The sequence below is a fragment of the Ostrea edulis genome, chromosome 3 (assembly GCF_947568905.1).
Source record: "Ostrea edulis chromosome 3, xbOstEdul1.1, whole genome shotgun sequence".
In the NCBI taxonomy this organism is placed as follows: Eukaryota; Metazoa; Mollusca; class Bivalvia; order Ostreida; family Ostreidae; genus Ostrea; species Ostrea edulis.
In genome coordinates, this window is record NC_079166.1 from 25,204,444 (window position 1) to 25,220,436 (window position 15,993).

The 15,993-nt window shown below is 35.6% G+C and overlaps 1 protein-coding gene across 5 annotated transcripts in view; it reads right to left on the reverse strand.

Moving 5' to 3' along the window:
• LOC125673935 (actin-binding protein WASF2-like) overlaps nt 1-15,993 on the reverse strand; it is a 17,554-nt gene continuing 1,561 nt past the window's right edge. For 2 of the 5 annotated variants that reach the window (XM_048910895.2, XM_048910898.2), the window contains exons 2-6: nt 8,667-8,959; nt 8,233-8,386; nt 7,544-7,667; nt 4,639-5,515; nt 1-3,610 (exon numbers count right to left, since the gene is read on the reverse strand). In XM_048910895.2, coding sequence (XP_048766852.2) covers nt 3,438-3,610; nt 4,639-5,515; nt 7,544-7,667; nt 8,233-8,386; nt 8,667-8,934 — 1,596 coding nt within the window. In that variant the 5' untranslated portion in view covers nt 8,935-8,959 and the 3' untranslated portion in view covers nt 1-3,437. The other 3 variants (XM_048910899.2, XM_048910896.2, XM_048910900.2) reach the window with 3 other exon arrangements.

Sequence of the window (15,993 nt, forward strand, 5' to 3'; positions counted from 1 at the left end):
TTGAAAATAAAGCCAAGTTTATTGCATACAACAAGAGAAAAAGCTATTCTGATGTCATCACGTCCTGCTTCGTCTAACAAGCAAAAAAAAAGCCCCACATAAATACACCTGTAGATTAGTGAAACAAGTGTAAGCACTTAAATAACACATTCTCAGCGTGTCATTGAAAGTGTATGCATTGTGTACACAATAAAGAGTGGTGGGTGCAGGAGGTAAAAATCCTAATACTAATCAATTTTGATCTTTGTCATGCTTGTTTCTAACACTCTTCTATAAGACAGCACCATTGGACAATGAATGCCATCTACAATAAGTTATGTTCCCTTTCATCTAAAAATAAATTAAGAGTTCAAGAACTGCATTAAAATCCACTTTTAATAATCAAATGTCTTTACCTTACAAAAGAAAGGTATGGACTTAAAAAAAAAAACCAAGTTAATATGCAGTGTCATTAATTATATCTAATTTTTAAATTAAAAAAAAATTATTTTGAAACCGACCAAGTAATTACACCCCCTCCCACCAAACTAGGACAACTCTTGCATCAAATACACACAATTACTGAATTATATAAGTATTAATGGTTATATGATTATTCTTTTCGACTATGGGATGATTGATACAGTCATATCCTGATTTACATGTATCTATGAATATACAAATCAAAAGAAGTCAAGGGGAATAACTTGGATAAAGAGCTAAAGAAAAAAAAATCTCGTTCATTTTTTATGTTATTTGCAGATAAAGACACAATCTGAAATTGCATATTGGTACTGATTGCAAATAAATACAATTTTCATCATTTATATCTGAGTGTTCTCTTATAGATACAAATTATCTGAAGCTGATACAACTGTTTGCTGAAAATAACTTGTTTCTGAAATCAATCTAAATTACACAAGAAATATTATCGTGGTACGAATGGACATACAGAATGAGCAATTACTGCAATTATAATTATCAATATACGGCTGTAGGGCATACTGAATACTATCGCATTATTTTCAATAAATATCTGTAAAATAGAAGGTGAATGACAATACTGAAAGCAGTATAAATATACAACGCAACCTATAAAGACAGCACATCTCTGAGGTAGAGTCTACAGCATCCCTGTCCTAGGTCGACATTGAAAAGTTATCTACCAAACAATCTGGTAGGAATTTAAGAAAAGAAAACAATTCTGCACATCTGGTTTTAAAATGCAAGAACAAAACTAAGATGTTTATAAGAAAAAGGCGACTCCAGTTTAAAATACTTTAAAAAACATGAATAAACTTTTTGGCAATGTCAGACATTGATTAATGCTGGCACAAAATATGGGCATTTTCTTCACCACATACAGGAAAATTATCACATTGTTTCTGAAGACAATCCTATGTTTAAAGTCATAAAAAGATGTATACATATTCTTTGTACTGTGTCACCTTTGAGGTTTTTTTTTAATGTGAATATGGACAAAAAACACCAAGGGGAAACAGACAGCTATGCCCCAGATAATGGCTATGTTCAATTCTTTCACATCTGACCTTGGGATATGACCTTGATCTCTATCAGTCAAGCAGCATTAACTTGGTCTTTTAATACATGAAGTCTCAAGTTTTCTATGTCTCAAACATTACGATCAAGGTTTGAGCTGAAGATTGACAAAGGAACACCCCCCCCCCCCAAAAAAAAACAAAAAACAAAAAAAAACAACGAAAAAACAAAACAATCTGCCCAACCCCCTATCTCAGAGGCATAAAAATGACAAGAATTCTTACACAATAATGACAAAAACTATCACACACTTCTTTTCTCACAACATTTCCCGTAATAAAGGTGGAGTTGTCTTCAATTTCCAACATCCAAGCAAAGCTAATATTGCACATGAAATCTTAATGTTACATTATGTACAAGAAGACTATGAAATATTGTTTAGGGGTAAATCCTGGCTTCATCTACGCACATTTACTAGAATAAAATTTCATGTCAGAAGACAATAGTCCAACAACTGACATTAATATAACCTAGTAACACTACTCAAGGAAGACAACTGAGGGTGTTGTAACAGCAGTATATTTGTAATGGAAAATATTTCAAAGGTCAAGTATTACATTTATAAATTGGGGGAAAATATATTGCATTTCAGCATACCAAACCATGGCAATCAGGCAAAAAGTGTTTAAAGCAAGATGTGCTCCAAGCTCCAAGAATGAGTATTCTGAGGGGAAAAATTTATTTTTGCATACATGCACAATAGATGCCATATCATTGTTTTAGTACTTTATATCTTAGTAATGATAACCACTAAATAAGAATCACAGATTGACTGTACATTGTCCTTAAGATAACGAAACACAAGTGTCATCCAGTTATAGAGACAAAGGGAATACCCTACAGTAACACCTACCACTGTCCGGATATCTGTGTCAACAAGTTCTACACAGTCAGGATATCTGTGTCAACAAATCCTACACTGTCAGGATATCTATGTCAACAAGTCCTACATAGTCTGGATATCTGTGTCAACAAGTTCTACCACAGTCTGGATATCTGTGTCAACAAATCCTACACTGTCTGGATATCTGTGTCAACAAGTCTTACACTGTTTGGATATCTGTGTCAACAAGTCCTACATTGTCAGGATATCTGTGTCAACAAGTCCTACACTGTCAGGATATCTGTGTCAACAAGTCTTACACTGTCTGGATATCTATGTCAACAAGTCCTACTGTCTGGATATCTGTGTAAACTAGTTCTACATAGTCTGGATCTGTGTCAACAAATCCTACATAGTCTGGGTATCCAGAAGTGAATGGTATGTACCTTGTCCAACTCTTAAAAGGTATCAAATGCTCTTAACGGAGGCATGTTAGTATGGTCTTATCACATCCTTATATTATGCAGTAAAATTAAAACTATTCACATTCAAGATAATTCACAAATCTGATTGATACTACATGGGATTACACAGTATAAGTAGATGTATCAGGATGTCTATAGATAGTTTGGCTGAACCACGTACACGACGTTCAATTTCACGCGTTATATTCTGTATAATCAATGTCAGGATATTCACGAATCTGGAATGAAGCGATACACATGTACATTATGAGAGGATGGGAAAAAAAAAGTTCTCTATGCCACGATTAAGCAATCACCTTTGATTCATTTCAGGGTGTCTTGGAATACAAATTTCATACATGTATAACTTGAGTCTATACCAATGCTTTGATAGTAGTCTGTAATTATAGGTAAATACATCAGCACTAACTGAATCTCTGACACACTGCATTCTTTCTTGCCATGTGCACATCTGGCAACTCCATCTATGGTTTCATTGAAGAAGGATTTAATCAAATTATGCAAAAACCTTGTTGCTATGGATACATAATCAACAAGAGTCATTGCCAATGGTATATACAATGTATCGTTAATTAATTAATTAATGCTGATCAATCCCATTCGTCATCAGAGGAGCCGTCTTCTTCCTCGCTTTCTTCTATCACTTTGCGGCGCATTTCAAATGCTCTGTTCATGATGGAATGAACATCAAAGTTACTACCCGGTGCCGATTTGTTCGATCTTTCTTGTTCCCGCTCTTCCACCTTGCGTAATTTTTCTTTATCTGAAAAATCATATGAAATTTTAAAATAAAAAATAAAAAATTAAAAAAATCCCAAATATAAACATAAAATAAATACTGTTTTCCTCCTCTGAATGCAGTAATTTTTCAATATTTTCAAAAGGGTCCTGTGGCTTTCAAATTGGGAAAAATCGTCAATATTTTGATCAAATTGGGAAAACCTACACATTATTGTAAACATGCTAAATATATTATATCAAACAAGAAATCAAGCACAAATTGATGTCATTCTTCTTTTATCTTACATATTTAACTTTCTTTCTTTAAGCTCTAATTTTTTTTTTTACTATTCTTTCAAAATCATGTAGAATTGATGCGTCTTTGTCATTTCATACATAAAGTATTCACATTGAACTTATTTTTTAACGAATACGTTTTTCATCAGTTTTATTATTGGGAAAAGTGCAAATTAACTTGGGGAAAAAAGTGGTAATTTTTGGGAGGAGAAAGGCTCGATATTTGGACCCAAAATGGGTCTTTAAAAAAAATCACTGGAATGGTATCCTATATAATAGAAGGGAGTCAAATGTTGGTTTCTATTACGTAGTGCATGAACATGATTATCCACTACAATTTAAATGTAAAAGTGGTTATTTATGCGCGGGGGAAAGAAATATTCTTCAGTTATTGTAAAATCCCCCCTCCTCCACGAAATGCTGAACGAATAAAAACCAAAAGCATACAAAACCACTTTTACAGTAATTAGCGATTTAGAATTCTATGAAGGATTACTGGGAAAATAAAAGTATCTGCATACATGCATCAATAATGCTAATTACCGTTAATGACTCCCAAGAAATTGCCGTTTGGCTTCATTATTAGCTTTATATTCTTATTTAAAATATAAATTTAGTTTCTGTTCTGAAATAAATCCAGATTTATGGCCAATGTATTTCCTATCGGCAATATAGAAATTTCAAAACCTACATGTCTTTCACATATGGAGATTTGAAATACCTAAATTGAGCACATCCCACAAGAGAATACATGAAAACAGATTGATTACTTACGAGTTCCCATTCGAATCTGTGCCAATAAGTTACTTCTGTCATCCAACATGGCTGGTTGCTTGGGTGTCGGTTTCAGTTTGGGGGAAGTAGTAAGCTCCATCTTTATAGACCCAGAGCCATTGGAAGAACTCTCATCATCTACACCATTAGTCAAAGGCATAGGTGGTGGCGGCGGTGGCGGGGGTGGAGGGGGTGCAACTTCTGAATTTATCGGTGGTGGGGGTGGGGGAGGAGGAAGATTTTGCTCTGGGCTCAGAGGAGGTGGGGGAGGTGGGGGCAGCAAGTCTACTTCTTGCCTCGAAGGAGACGGTCTGTGTGTAGAAGGTATTCGTGTTATCTCCGGATTAGGCTGATACCGTCTTGGATCATTGTTTTCCGCTGGGGGTGGAGGTGGAGGAGGCGGTAGACTGTCCCTTGCTGGGCTCTGGTGTGCGGCATTACCAAGGAAAGGAGGGGGAGCAGGCGGGGGTTGACTTGGCCTTGTGGCACCAATGCTTCCCGAGGAGCCTCTATGTGACATGTTAGATAGTCGACCCTGCTTTGGAGATAACTGGTTCTGAACATGCTGTGACTGGTGGTTACCGGTCTGCGTAATATAATTGTTGTTCTCAATGTTTATGTTTGACTGTCGTGACACATCCTGAGAATAATGGGGCCCATTGGGAGGCCTAGAGCCCCTTTGGTCATTGTAGATATTGTCCTGATGTCTTGTATTCACTTCCAAGCTTTCAGGCCGTGGTTGGTTGTTCTGTATTTTTAGTTTGGCAGGATCAGCATAGTCCGATAGCTCTACTCCATGTTTCATATCCTTAAATCTCTCCGCTCTTGTTTCTACCTTTCGAGGTACTTTCTTTTTCTCACTTGCTTTCTGCGGTCTCTACAATGAAGCATGAAGAATTGAATCACTGAACTGAAACCACTAATCATCATTAATTTTTGTTAAATACATTTTATTGAAAACATAGCAGTATAGTTATCATTGTAATACTCTATTTCTCAATGTGTGAGACTAAATATGCTTACATTTTCACTAATTCTACCCTTTTAATTGAAGAATTATACTAATTGCTAGTTAGCATTGTTAGTGAATGGAATTAAATACCTCCAGATTCACATGAAACCCATCTCACATTAAAAATCATCATCTTCAACATTAACAAAAGTTTTTCCCTTTATAGCAAATATTAGACAAGAGTTTGCATAAATACATGTTTACAACAAATAAATCAACAATATGTGGACCTCATAACTCTTCATATATTTGGATATTTACCAATGTAATTTCCTTTTATAATGTGGGATAAGGGAAATGTATTGCCCTTTTTGATGTGGGATAAGGGATATGTATTGCCCTTTTTGATGTGGGGTGAAGGATATGTATCTAGTCCTTTTTGATGTGGGGTGAAAGAAATTATTTTCTCCCATTATTGCCAATGTGAGATAGACTTTACCAATGTGAGACAGCCATGTAAGATTTTTCTATTTTGTACTGCTGCGACGTCACTGAATGTGACATCATATATTTTCTACGCTTTACGCTACACAGTGAAGTAAAATATTAAATTTTGTATCATTTTCTTTAAATTTCTAATTTGATATAGCTTTCTCATGGACCGCCTTGGGTTTTGTAATTTACTTTGATAGTGTAAAACATTTTTCAGATATGCTCTTTCTGCCTGTCTAATTAGGTTTTGCACTGAAGTTCAAACGAGAATTTTGATTATTTTGAATTTTCTCAAAGCTCCTAAATTTATGCACTAAACTATTGATAAAATATGATAAATAATCCTTCATAAATATCCTCATGTGGGATAGGTAAATTCCACATCTGAAATAAGAATAAGATTTGCTGTCTAGGACGAGACTGAAAATCTTGTCCCCCCCCCCCCCCCCCCCCCCCCCCCCCCTCATTGACAATGGTTTTCTCGGGGTGAAAATTAAATTTTCAATGTTATCCTCAACTAAATGCAATATTTATATATTGTCTTATGCATCCGCATTGAAATTTTTATATGTTTTTCAGTTGTATGTTTGTAAGGTACCTAAAGGTGAAAATTTATCATAGATATCTTGTATAAAGTTTTATTTCTTATCATCATTATCTGAGGTAGAGAATAGTGATACCCCATTTTTGTGTATGGTGGGGATTTATGCTGCCTTTTTTGCATGGGGAGGGGAAACTAGAACTGTCCTAATGGGACTAATACCCCCCGCGGGGCATATAAGATGATGGGAAATATTTAATGCAAGCACATTGGATATTTTCACATTATCTACAGGGCAATCAATGTGAATGCAGAAGTGTATATTCTACAGTACAGCAGTACATGAAATATCAAAAATATGCTTAATATAAACAATGAATACTATTTGGCACATTTTAGGCTGTATGATTGCAAATCCCTGGTCAACTCTTCTAGTCTTTAGTTTATATTTACTTTGTTAAAGATCATTATGTTATGCCAACTTTACTTTAAAACAGTACTAGAAATAAACTCTGGACAAATTATGTCTATTACTACAAGTACAACCAAACCAGAAAATGTCCGTAACTTCCATAACTGTTAAAATATTTCAATGAAAATAGAAGATGCACAACTACATTATATATATAAGTGCGCTACCCCCAAAATGAAAAGAAAATGTGCGTAACTTCTATAACTGTTAAAATATTTCAATGAAAATAGGAGATGCACAACTACATAATATATAGAAGATGTGCATAAAGTTTGAATGAAATATGTCCAGCGGTATTAGAAATAAACTTTGGACAAATTGCGTCTACGGACAAACGGACGGACAGACGGACAAACTGATTCCAGTATACCCCCCAAACTTTGTGTGCTGCCTTTCTTATTTGAAATTGTGTTGCCTATTTTTGTGTACAGTGAGGTGTTCTAACTACCTTTTTCCTCTTGGCCTTTAATTCTGTTTTCCTATTCTCTATGTCTTTCTGGATGTCCTGGAACCACAGTTCAAAGAAATAACCCGGATCTGTGTAAAACTTGACACTGTCTCTTCCATCCTCTCTGTAATGTATTGAAAAAAGTCATGTTAACAAACGGATATACATAATAATATTAATAACGTGACCAGTAGATTTACTACAGCTAACAACATACAATATTTTTTCTATCTTTTATATCTCTGATCACCTTTTTTGTTATCTGTCTTCTGATAGACTGAAATTTATAATTGACCTAATCTGTACATGTAGTAGAACGAGTAAATAAACCACGTCTGTAATGTCACAGCACGGATTTTCTAACAGCACAGATTTTTTTTTTGGGGGTGGGGGGGGGATTCTTATTCTGTAGTGCCTGGCTAGTGGTGTGTTTTAACCTGTATGGGTCGAGATCTTTCTAATTCTATAATACCCGGTTAGTGTTTTGACCTATATGGGTGGAGTTCACTGGTTAGTGATGTTTTTACCTGTACAGGTTGAAATTGTTCTAATTCTTTAACACCTGGCTAGTAATGTCTTTACCTGTACAGGGTGAGATCGTTCTAATTCTGTAACTCCTGGCTAGTGTTTTTACCTGTACAGGTTGATATCGTTCTAACTCTGTCACACCTGGCTAGTAATGCCTTTACCTGTAGGGATTGAGTTTATCCAGAGCAGGAGTCGCATCCCCCTGACTGTAAGCCTTCAGGATACATCTAGGTATTGTAGATCTAGAAACCACTTGTTGGTCGTGTTGAGAAGAACTCTTGTACGGTTTCTTCTGTTGTATGTCGAGAATGGAAACTAAAATAAACATCATCATCTGTTATTACAAGGACTTTACTCTGCATCAAGATGGTGTAAAAGAATATCTAAAATTGTTGAAATTCCACGACGGACAATTTCACTCTTAATTTTCTTTCATAAATCTACACTGATACCCTTGATACAATCTATAAGAAACCAAGTCTAAGACTTCACTGTTAACAGTATTAACACATAACATGTCAACATAACATCTGTGTTTATCGCACCATTCCTTTAAAGCGAGTCTATAAGTTAACCCCCCATCATTTCCCCATACCAAGTTCTCCAGCCGCGTCCAGCCTGGTAACCTTCTCCTGAAGGTGGTCGATCCGACCCTGGAGCTGCCGTGTGCGGTTGGTAAACGTCACCACTTCCTGTGACAGCTCGGTGAACATGTCCTCGGCATGCTTGCTGAGACTGCTAAGCTGCAGAATGATGTTACCCAGCGTGTGATTGGTCACGCATTCTAACTCATTCTTAATGCCCTTCTCTACCTCTACCCGACTGACGTTGATGGGTTCCAAACATCTCTGTATGAATGGCATGGTTTGGTCTGCTATTCAACTCTATCTAAAAAATTAAAAGAAAAAAGATCAAAGATTCACCATGCTCAAGAAACACGTATGACCTTGATACTGGCATTTCTTGGTGATTAATCCCCTGGGTAGAGGAATACAAAGCAGATCTGTGGCAACAAAAGTTATAAGTTTTGCAAATATTATCAAGGTATAAATTCTACTCCACCTACCCCAATGTTATAATGGTAGTATGCATAGTATCTTGATCATCATATTAAATCCTTTTGTTAAAGAAAATGGGGCGACTTCAACTAATCAAATTTTTGAGGAACAAATTAAAATTCAATTCAGAATATAAACATGAAGTAGGTAAGTTATTTAATCAGGAAAAAAAAACAACCCCAAAAAACCCAACTTGGTCATAACAATGAATTAAAACACAAAAAACACAATGTAGTCTGAACTGAATGGATCTGTTTCTGTGTTTTATGACCTTTCTGTTTGTCCTGATTTTCATTTTCTTAGAAAACATAAATATGATAAACTGCAACTCCCATTGTCTACTGCTCATGGGTTGTTTAGTCACAAGGAACTATTTAGTTTTTAATTGAAGTGTATTTCAAAATCAAGGAACTATAAAAGTACACATCTAGATATTTACTTGGACTTTCCCATTTCATTTCCAGTCATCAAAAGAAAACGGAAGTTTATAAACACAGCACTTTAATGAAAGATGCCAGACAATTACAACAAGAGGTACTGTGAGCAATGCTCACTAAGAATACCCCCCGCTTACCCCAATCTACCAAAGGGTGTTGGTAATAGGTAAAACTTCAGTATTATGATCCAAAAGGTATCTAGGAACACAGCATGTCCATGCGATGAAAAAAGCCGTTAAAGAATTTAAATGGAAACCATATTGCTACTTCGATGTCCAGTGCACTTGACCTTTGACCCCAAAATCGATAGGGAACATCTTCATCCCATGGGTAGTCCATATGTATGATATGGTGACTGTAGGTGGAAAGGATAACGCTTTAGAGCCCGGAAACCATATTGCTACTTCGATGTCCAGTGTGCTTGACCTTTGACCTTTTGACCCCAAAATCGATAGGGAACATCTTCATCCCATGGGTAGTCCATATATATGATATGGTGACTGTAGGTGGAAAGGATAATGCTTTAGAGCTCGGAAACCATTGCGTCTACAGACGGACGGACAACCCGATTCCAGTATACCCCCCCCCCCCCAACTTGTTGCGGGGGGTATAATTATCAATACACAACATGCCAGACAATTACAATTATCAATATACAAAATGGCTCAGCTGATCTGAATGTTACAGTTACTGTATTCAGATAGCATTAGGTAACTGGTGACGTGATAGAAATTTGCATATCTATATCCATTTCTTCATACATCCGTGTCTGATGCTTTCCAACATGACTCTGAACAGGACATGGCCTGAACAGCGCTGTTCATTCAGTGATGTGATCGATATCTACAACAGATTGACTAGCAGTTGCTTTTATACTTGTTTTAAAAAAAAAACAACTTTGGTGTGGACATAACAGGAAATGGATACGTGATATTTTATCATCACGAGATGAGATATCTTGGATATGAGTGTGTAGGTGTCTTGGATATGAGTGTGTAGGAGACATCTTGGATATGAGTGTGTAGGAGACGTCTTGGATATGAGTGTGTAGATGTCTTGGATATGAGTGTGTAGGTGTCTTGGATATGAGTGTGTAGGAGACATCTTGGATATGAGTGTGTAGGAGACATCTTGGATATGAGTGTGTAGGTGTCTTGAATATGAGTCTGTAAAAGACGTCTTGGATATGAGTGTGTAAGAGATGCCTTGGATATGAGTCTGTAGGAAATCATGGATGTGGGTTTGTGGAGATTTCATCTCTATTCTGCTTCACTTTCACAAAAAGGTCTCTTTTAAGGAATGAATATTGAAGAATTTTCTATTATGAAAATATAGAATAATTAAAGCAGCTTAAGTCCATAAGTCTGAAACTATAGAAATTTTTGCGGTTTGGTTAAAATCCAGCTTGCTAGTCCATATAACCTAAATAAAAATTGGCAAATTGATCCGACGTTTCCTATGATTCAGAATCTAGCTGATTATTATCAAAGTGACAAAAGTTTGTTTATTGATAAAGACAAAACAATAATTTTCCAGGTGTTTAAATGATATGATTAACTGAAGGTAACAATCAACCATTGGCAGTCTATAATGGGAATTGAAAACTTTGCCAAGCTAAAAACTGAGATAGCGCCATTCTGAAGAAAGGAATGAAACTGTACTGTGAATGTTGTGTGTGGCTCAGAAAAAATCTGTTCATAAATAAATGAAAAGAAATTTCTGACTTTTTAACATTCAATATTCACTCATATTCATCCCCACTACTAGTAAAATCTTCTTCTATTGACTAGTGAAGCTCTAGAGGTCCTTCAGCCCCGACAGATTAGTGCCCAAGTTAAACTCTGACTCACTCATTAAAGTAAAACAATATTTCCTGACACTGACATGTAACTCGGAGTCGATTGCTTTTAAATTAAATGCACCCATTTCAATGTACGAAAGTCATCCTTCATTACCATGTAGGTAACATACTTTCATGTAAACATCAGGAATCAGGAAATGTAGCATCATTTGTCAGATTTTCACAATTTAAAACTTGGAAACCTACTCACATGTCAAAGTGGGTATCTGGTACGGGGCACTTCAAACCATGCATCCATGTATACATGCAAAAATGGATTTCCGAAACCAATTTTGATAACACAAAAAAATGCAAAGACTGATCTAAATACAAAGATATATAATGAACACCTGCTAGTGGAAGTTCCATTAATTATCCAGAGTAGCATGAACAATCACTGCAGAGATTTCATCAGACAGAATTTGTTTTTATAACTTAATGTCCATGTCGTAAAAAAAAAAATGAAAAAGAAAAATACCTCAGTTACTATGCTCCATTTGTAAATCTGCCTACAAGTGAAAATCTGTAAATAATTTGTACAACAATCATCAGCTTCTAATCCGTGAAGAATTATGCACTTAACATAGCCTTCACATTAAACACAACATGTTACGAAGAAGTGTGTATGAGAAATCATCCGTTTCCTAGTGCTTCAATTAAAATCAGCTGTCCCGGTAAACTTGACTTAACCGTCATCGCTTGTTTACTTGTAAATACATGTACACACACTGCCCACTTCCTGTTTCAGATCTAGATATCTATAAATGAAATTGAATCGTCTACGGATGACAATAGGCTAACACTTCAAGGCAGATGCACACTGAAAGCACTATAGACACACCCAAAATCTGAAACTTCAAATGATTATTTCACAAACCTTGCTATTAAAGCTGTTACAAGTCCTTTATCAACCACTCACACACCACAAATACAGAGACACAGCGAGTCGACATTTATAAATATCTAAAGGAAACAATGGTCGTAAACCTAATAAAACATTTACACAGAAATTCAATATCACTGATAAAAAATGAAAATAACACACATCTTTCCAGAATATCATTTAGCACAAGCACTTGACTACCCCATATATAACTAGATAATTATTTCCTTGTTTAAAATTTACAGACATTTGGCATATATTAAAAAACATATTGCAAGCATGACCCAATGGTCAAAAGGTTTAGACTGGGAAATAAATGTTGGGGTTCAAACCCAATAAAGTCGCTTGATGTTGCATGGTTATGCTCTGCAACAAGACACTTTCAATATGGCCCATTTCCTTCTTCACTGCAGTAAATGGGTGCCAGTTTTGGCCCAGGGTTAACCTGCATCCTGTGGTGGAACTTGCACTGTGCCTGTAATTTTGCGTGATGGAGATTTGGACAAGAATGTAAATAGTGTTAATGGTTGGGAAGACTTACAGTCTAGTGTAGTAATGAGGAAGTCTCTTTTTGTTGTTGTTAAGTTCTGATGTACAAATAAAATATTTTGAAATCTAGGAAGTTTTAATATGTAGTGCAAGATAACTTCAGAAACAGACCACAGACATGCTAATTTGGGAAATTTTGAAAAAGAAATGTAATTAATATATATATATGCAATTGCAGACATGCAAAATTTCAGAATTTTTTGAAAAAATATCTCAGCAGTTGAATGTTTTATTCAAAGTTTGTCACACATCTAAGTGTATTCCTATCACTGCGACGCAGCATCATACATCTTAAAATGCTACTGAATTCAAACTCTTAAAAAGACATCATTACAGTCTTCACGACAACTCAGTGGTCCGAAGACTGAGGCCAGTGAATTTTAGGGTCGGGTCAGTGAAATTAAAAAATCAGGAAGTCCGATGGGCTTGTAGACTTTTTGTAAGTCACATTGAATATAACGTTGGATTTAGATATTCTAAACGTCTTATTTACTTAAATTACCATCAAAATAAAAATGAATCAATAAATAGAGCATAAATTGTTTTGACATCGTTTTAAAGTAAAGAACGATAACTATGTCTATACTTGTAATTGTCCAGATAACTTGTACGTTGATCACGTGAATATTCAACGAACAACTTATTGAAACAACAAAAATGGCCGCGTTCTGTATCGCACTGCACACCGGTAACTGCTGCTTTATTGCATTGTCAAATTGAAATAAACTTCGTCAATTGCAGCTATCTCTGATTTTATGCAATTTCTATAGTTTATAGAATTAATCAATCCTTTACATTTGATGTTGGTAGAGAAGGCTACTTCCGAAGGTGCACTTGGGTTGTTTTCATGTTTGTGAAAAATACGTGAATTTGTTGTTTGCGGGTGAAGAAAGAGACAAAATACCATGTACAGTGTTGTTTTTCTGGTATCGACAGAAAGGATGTCTTAGGGTGGATATGAATATGAGTAATAAGCATAGTTTCAGTAAATTAATTGTACAGTTTTACAATGCATTCCATAATGTACGTGATAAACATGTACTATGGAAATTTTGGGGGCCAGTAAATTTCACTGTGGGCCAGTAAATTCAGACAGTTCACTGGTCCGACTGGCCAGCAAGTTTTAAATGTTTTCGTGAAGACTGTCATTAGAGAATTAGAAACTGTGAGAGATTCTGCAGTACCTGAATTCAGGAATAGAATTTGAAACGGTGAGAGATTCTGCAGTACCTGAATTCAGGAATGTGCTCCCTTCTAAAAATTATTGTCATCAAATAATTGCCTTTTACTGAGTGGGGTTACATCCCAGAACCCTAGGGCACTTGTGCAAATGCAACCAAACTTTTACCAGATAATTCGCAATGTCCAAATGTCTTTTGATTAAAAATGCAACGATAATATATCTTTTTTAATACTGAAGAATTAAATTTGTTTGCAGCAGTATTTTCACAGTAGTGAGTGCAGCAAAGAGAAAAAAAAAATCATGTTGAATTCATTTTCCCCAGATCTATCTAGTGATTGTCGTACACATTACGACATCGATATTACAAGCATATAGACAGTGATGTCACACCAATGATTTTGATTCTGATTGTCAAGTCTTGCATGAGAGAAATGTCATTTTGAACTTTTATACAAACACTTAATGCTGAGGCTAGAGATACCCCTCACTTGCACAAGAAATTCAGAAGATATAAATTATTAAACATATTATTAGACCCCTGGTGGGTTTCTGAGAGAGAACTTGCAATAAACATGATAAAATAAAACATATTCCTCTATGTACAACATACAACAGTGATAAACCAAATTCAACAAATAACATCTTATAAAATTACATCATACTGAAATGTTGATCATGATGTCACAGTACAACACTTTTTTTAATGAAATGGAAAAATTATTGTTTGATTCTGAATTTAGTACAAAAATGAGCATTAATTACCATATGTGAAAAATCAGAATTTTATAGTACACAGTTTCTTGGAATAGTTCAAGAAATAAAATTTAATCGATCATTGAAAACATGCCATTTTAAATCAAGGTGAGAAAATAAAATTCACAATTAATACCCCCCCCCCCCCCCTCTTCCAGTCACAAATGCCACTTCTACTACAATCAAAATATGGAAGAAAATGTGGCACAACGTGAGAGAATTCATAAGCACAGTATGATTGGGATAGGATCTTCCATTATCAAGAACCTCCAGAGTCTGTAGAGGGCCGAAATAAGGCCTCATTCCCAGCAGGTATCTTTCTTTTCAAATTCCCAAATAATGAAAATCAAAGCAGGGTAACCTTATTGTTCATAAATCTCCTTCATAGACCCATAAATTGTGTTTCTGTTGAGTATAAATCCTAATTTCTTTGGTCATGATGTATTTAAATGAGGTAAGGTTTGACCAAATTGAAAGTCATAAGGAACAATTATACATTAATGCACTGGTTAACTTTTTAAGCATTTCTTTGCATAAATCGTCTTTCTTAATTTCAAGCAAATGATGCTATTTTTCTCAATTAGAAAGACCCAGGCGCTTGATATCAATACCCCCCCCCCCCCAAAAAAAACCCACCCTTACCACTATGCTCTTGCCAAGATTACTTTGAAAATGTTCCAAGCAAGCAATATCTGCCTAACGGGATCATGGCAAACACAAGAAGTAGGGTAAAGTCGTATTAAGAGCGGGGTAAAGTCGTATTAAGAGCAGGATAAAGTCGTATCAAGAGCGGGAGAAAGTTGATGTATTTAATAGCGGGATAAAGTCTTATTTAAGTGCAGGGTAAAGTCGTATTAAGAGCGGGATAAAGTTGATGTATTTAAGAGCGGGATAAAGTCTTATTTAAGTGCAGGGTAAAGTCGTATTAAGAGCGGGATAAAGTTGATGTATTTAAGAGCGGGATAAAGTCTTATTTAAGTGCAGGGTAAAGTCGTATTAAGAGCGGGATAGAATCGCCATAATCATATAGCAGCATGGAAGCATCATGGTGAGATGCCCAGGACGTAGTTAAAGCGCAGCACAGTCGAGATCTTACTGGTCAATATAGTTACCCTTTTACCATGCTCCCACTAAGTAAAGAAGCATTTAATACAAACTGTGTGATATTGAGCAACCGTGTACCAACATTGTTATGCAGTCTTCTAGGTCTGTGTAACGT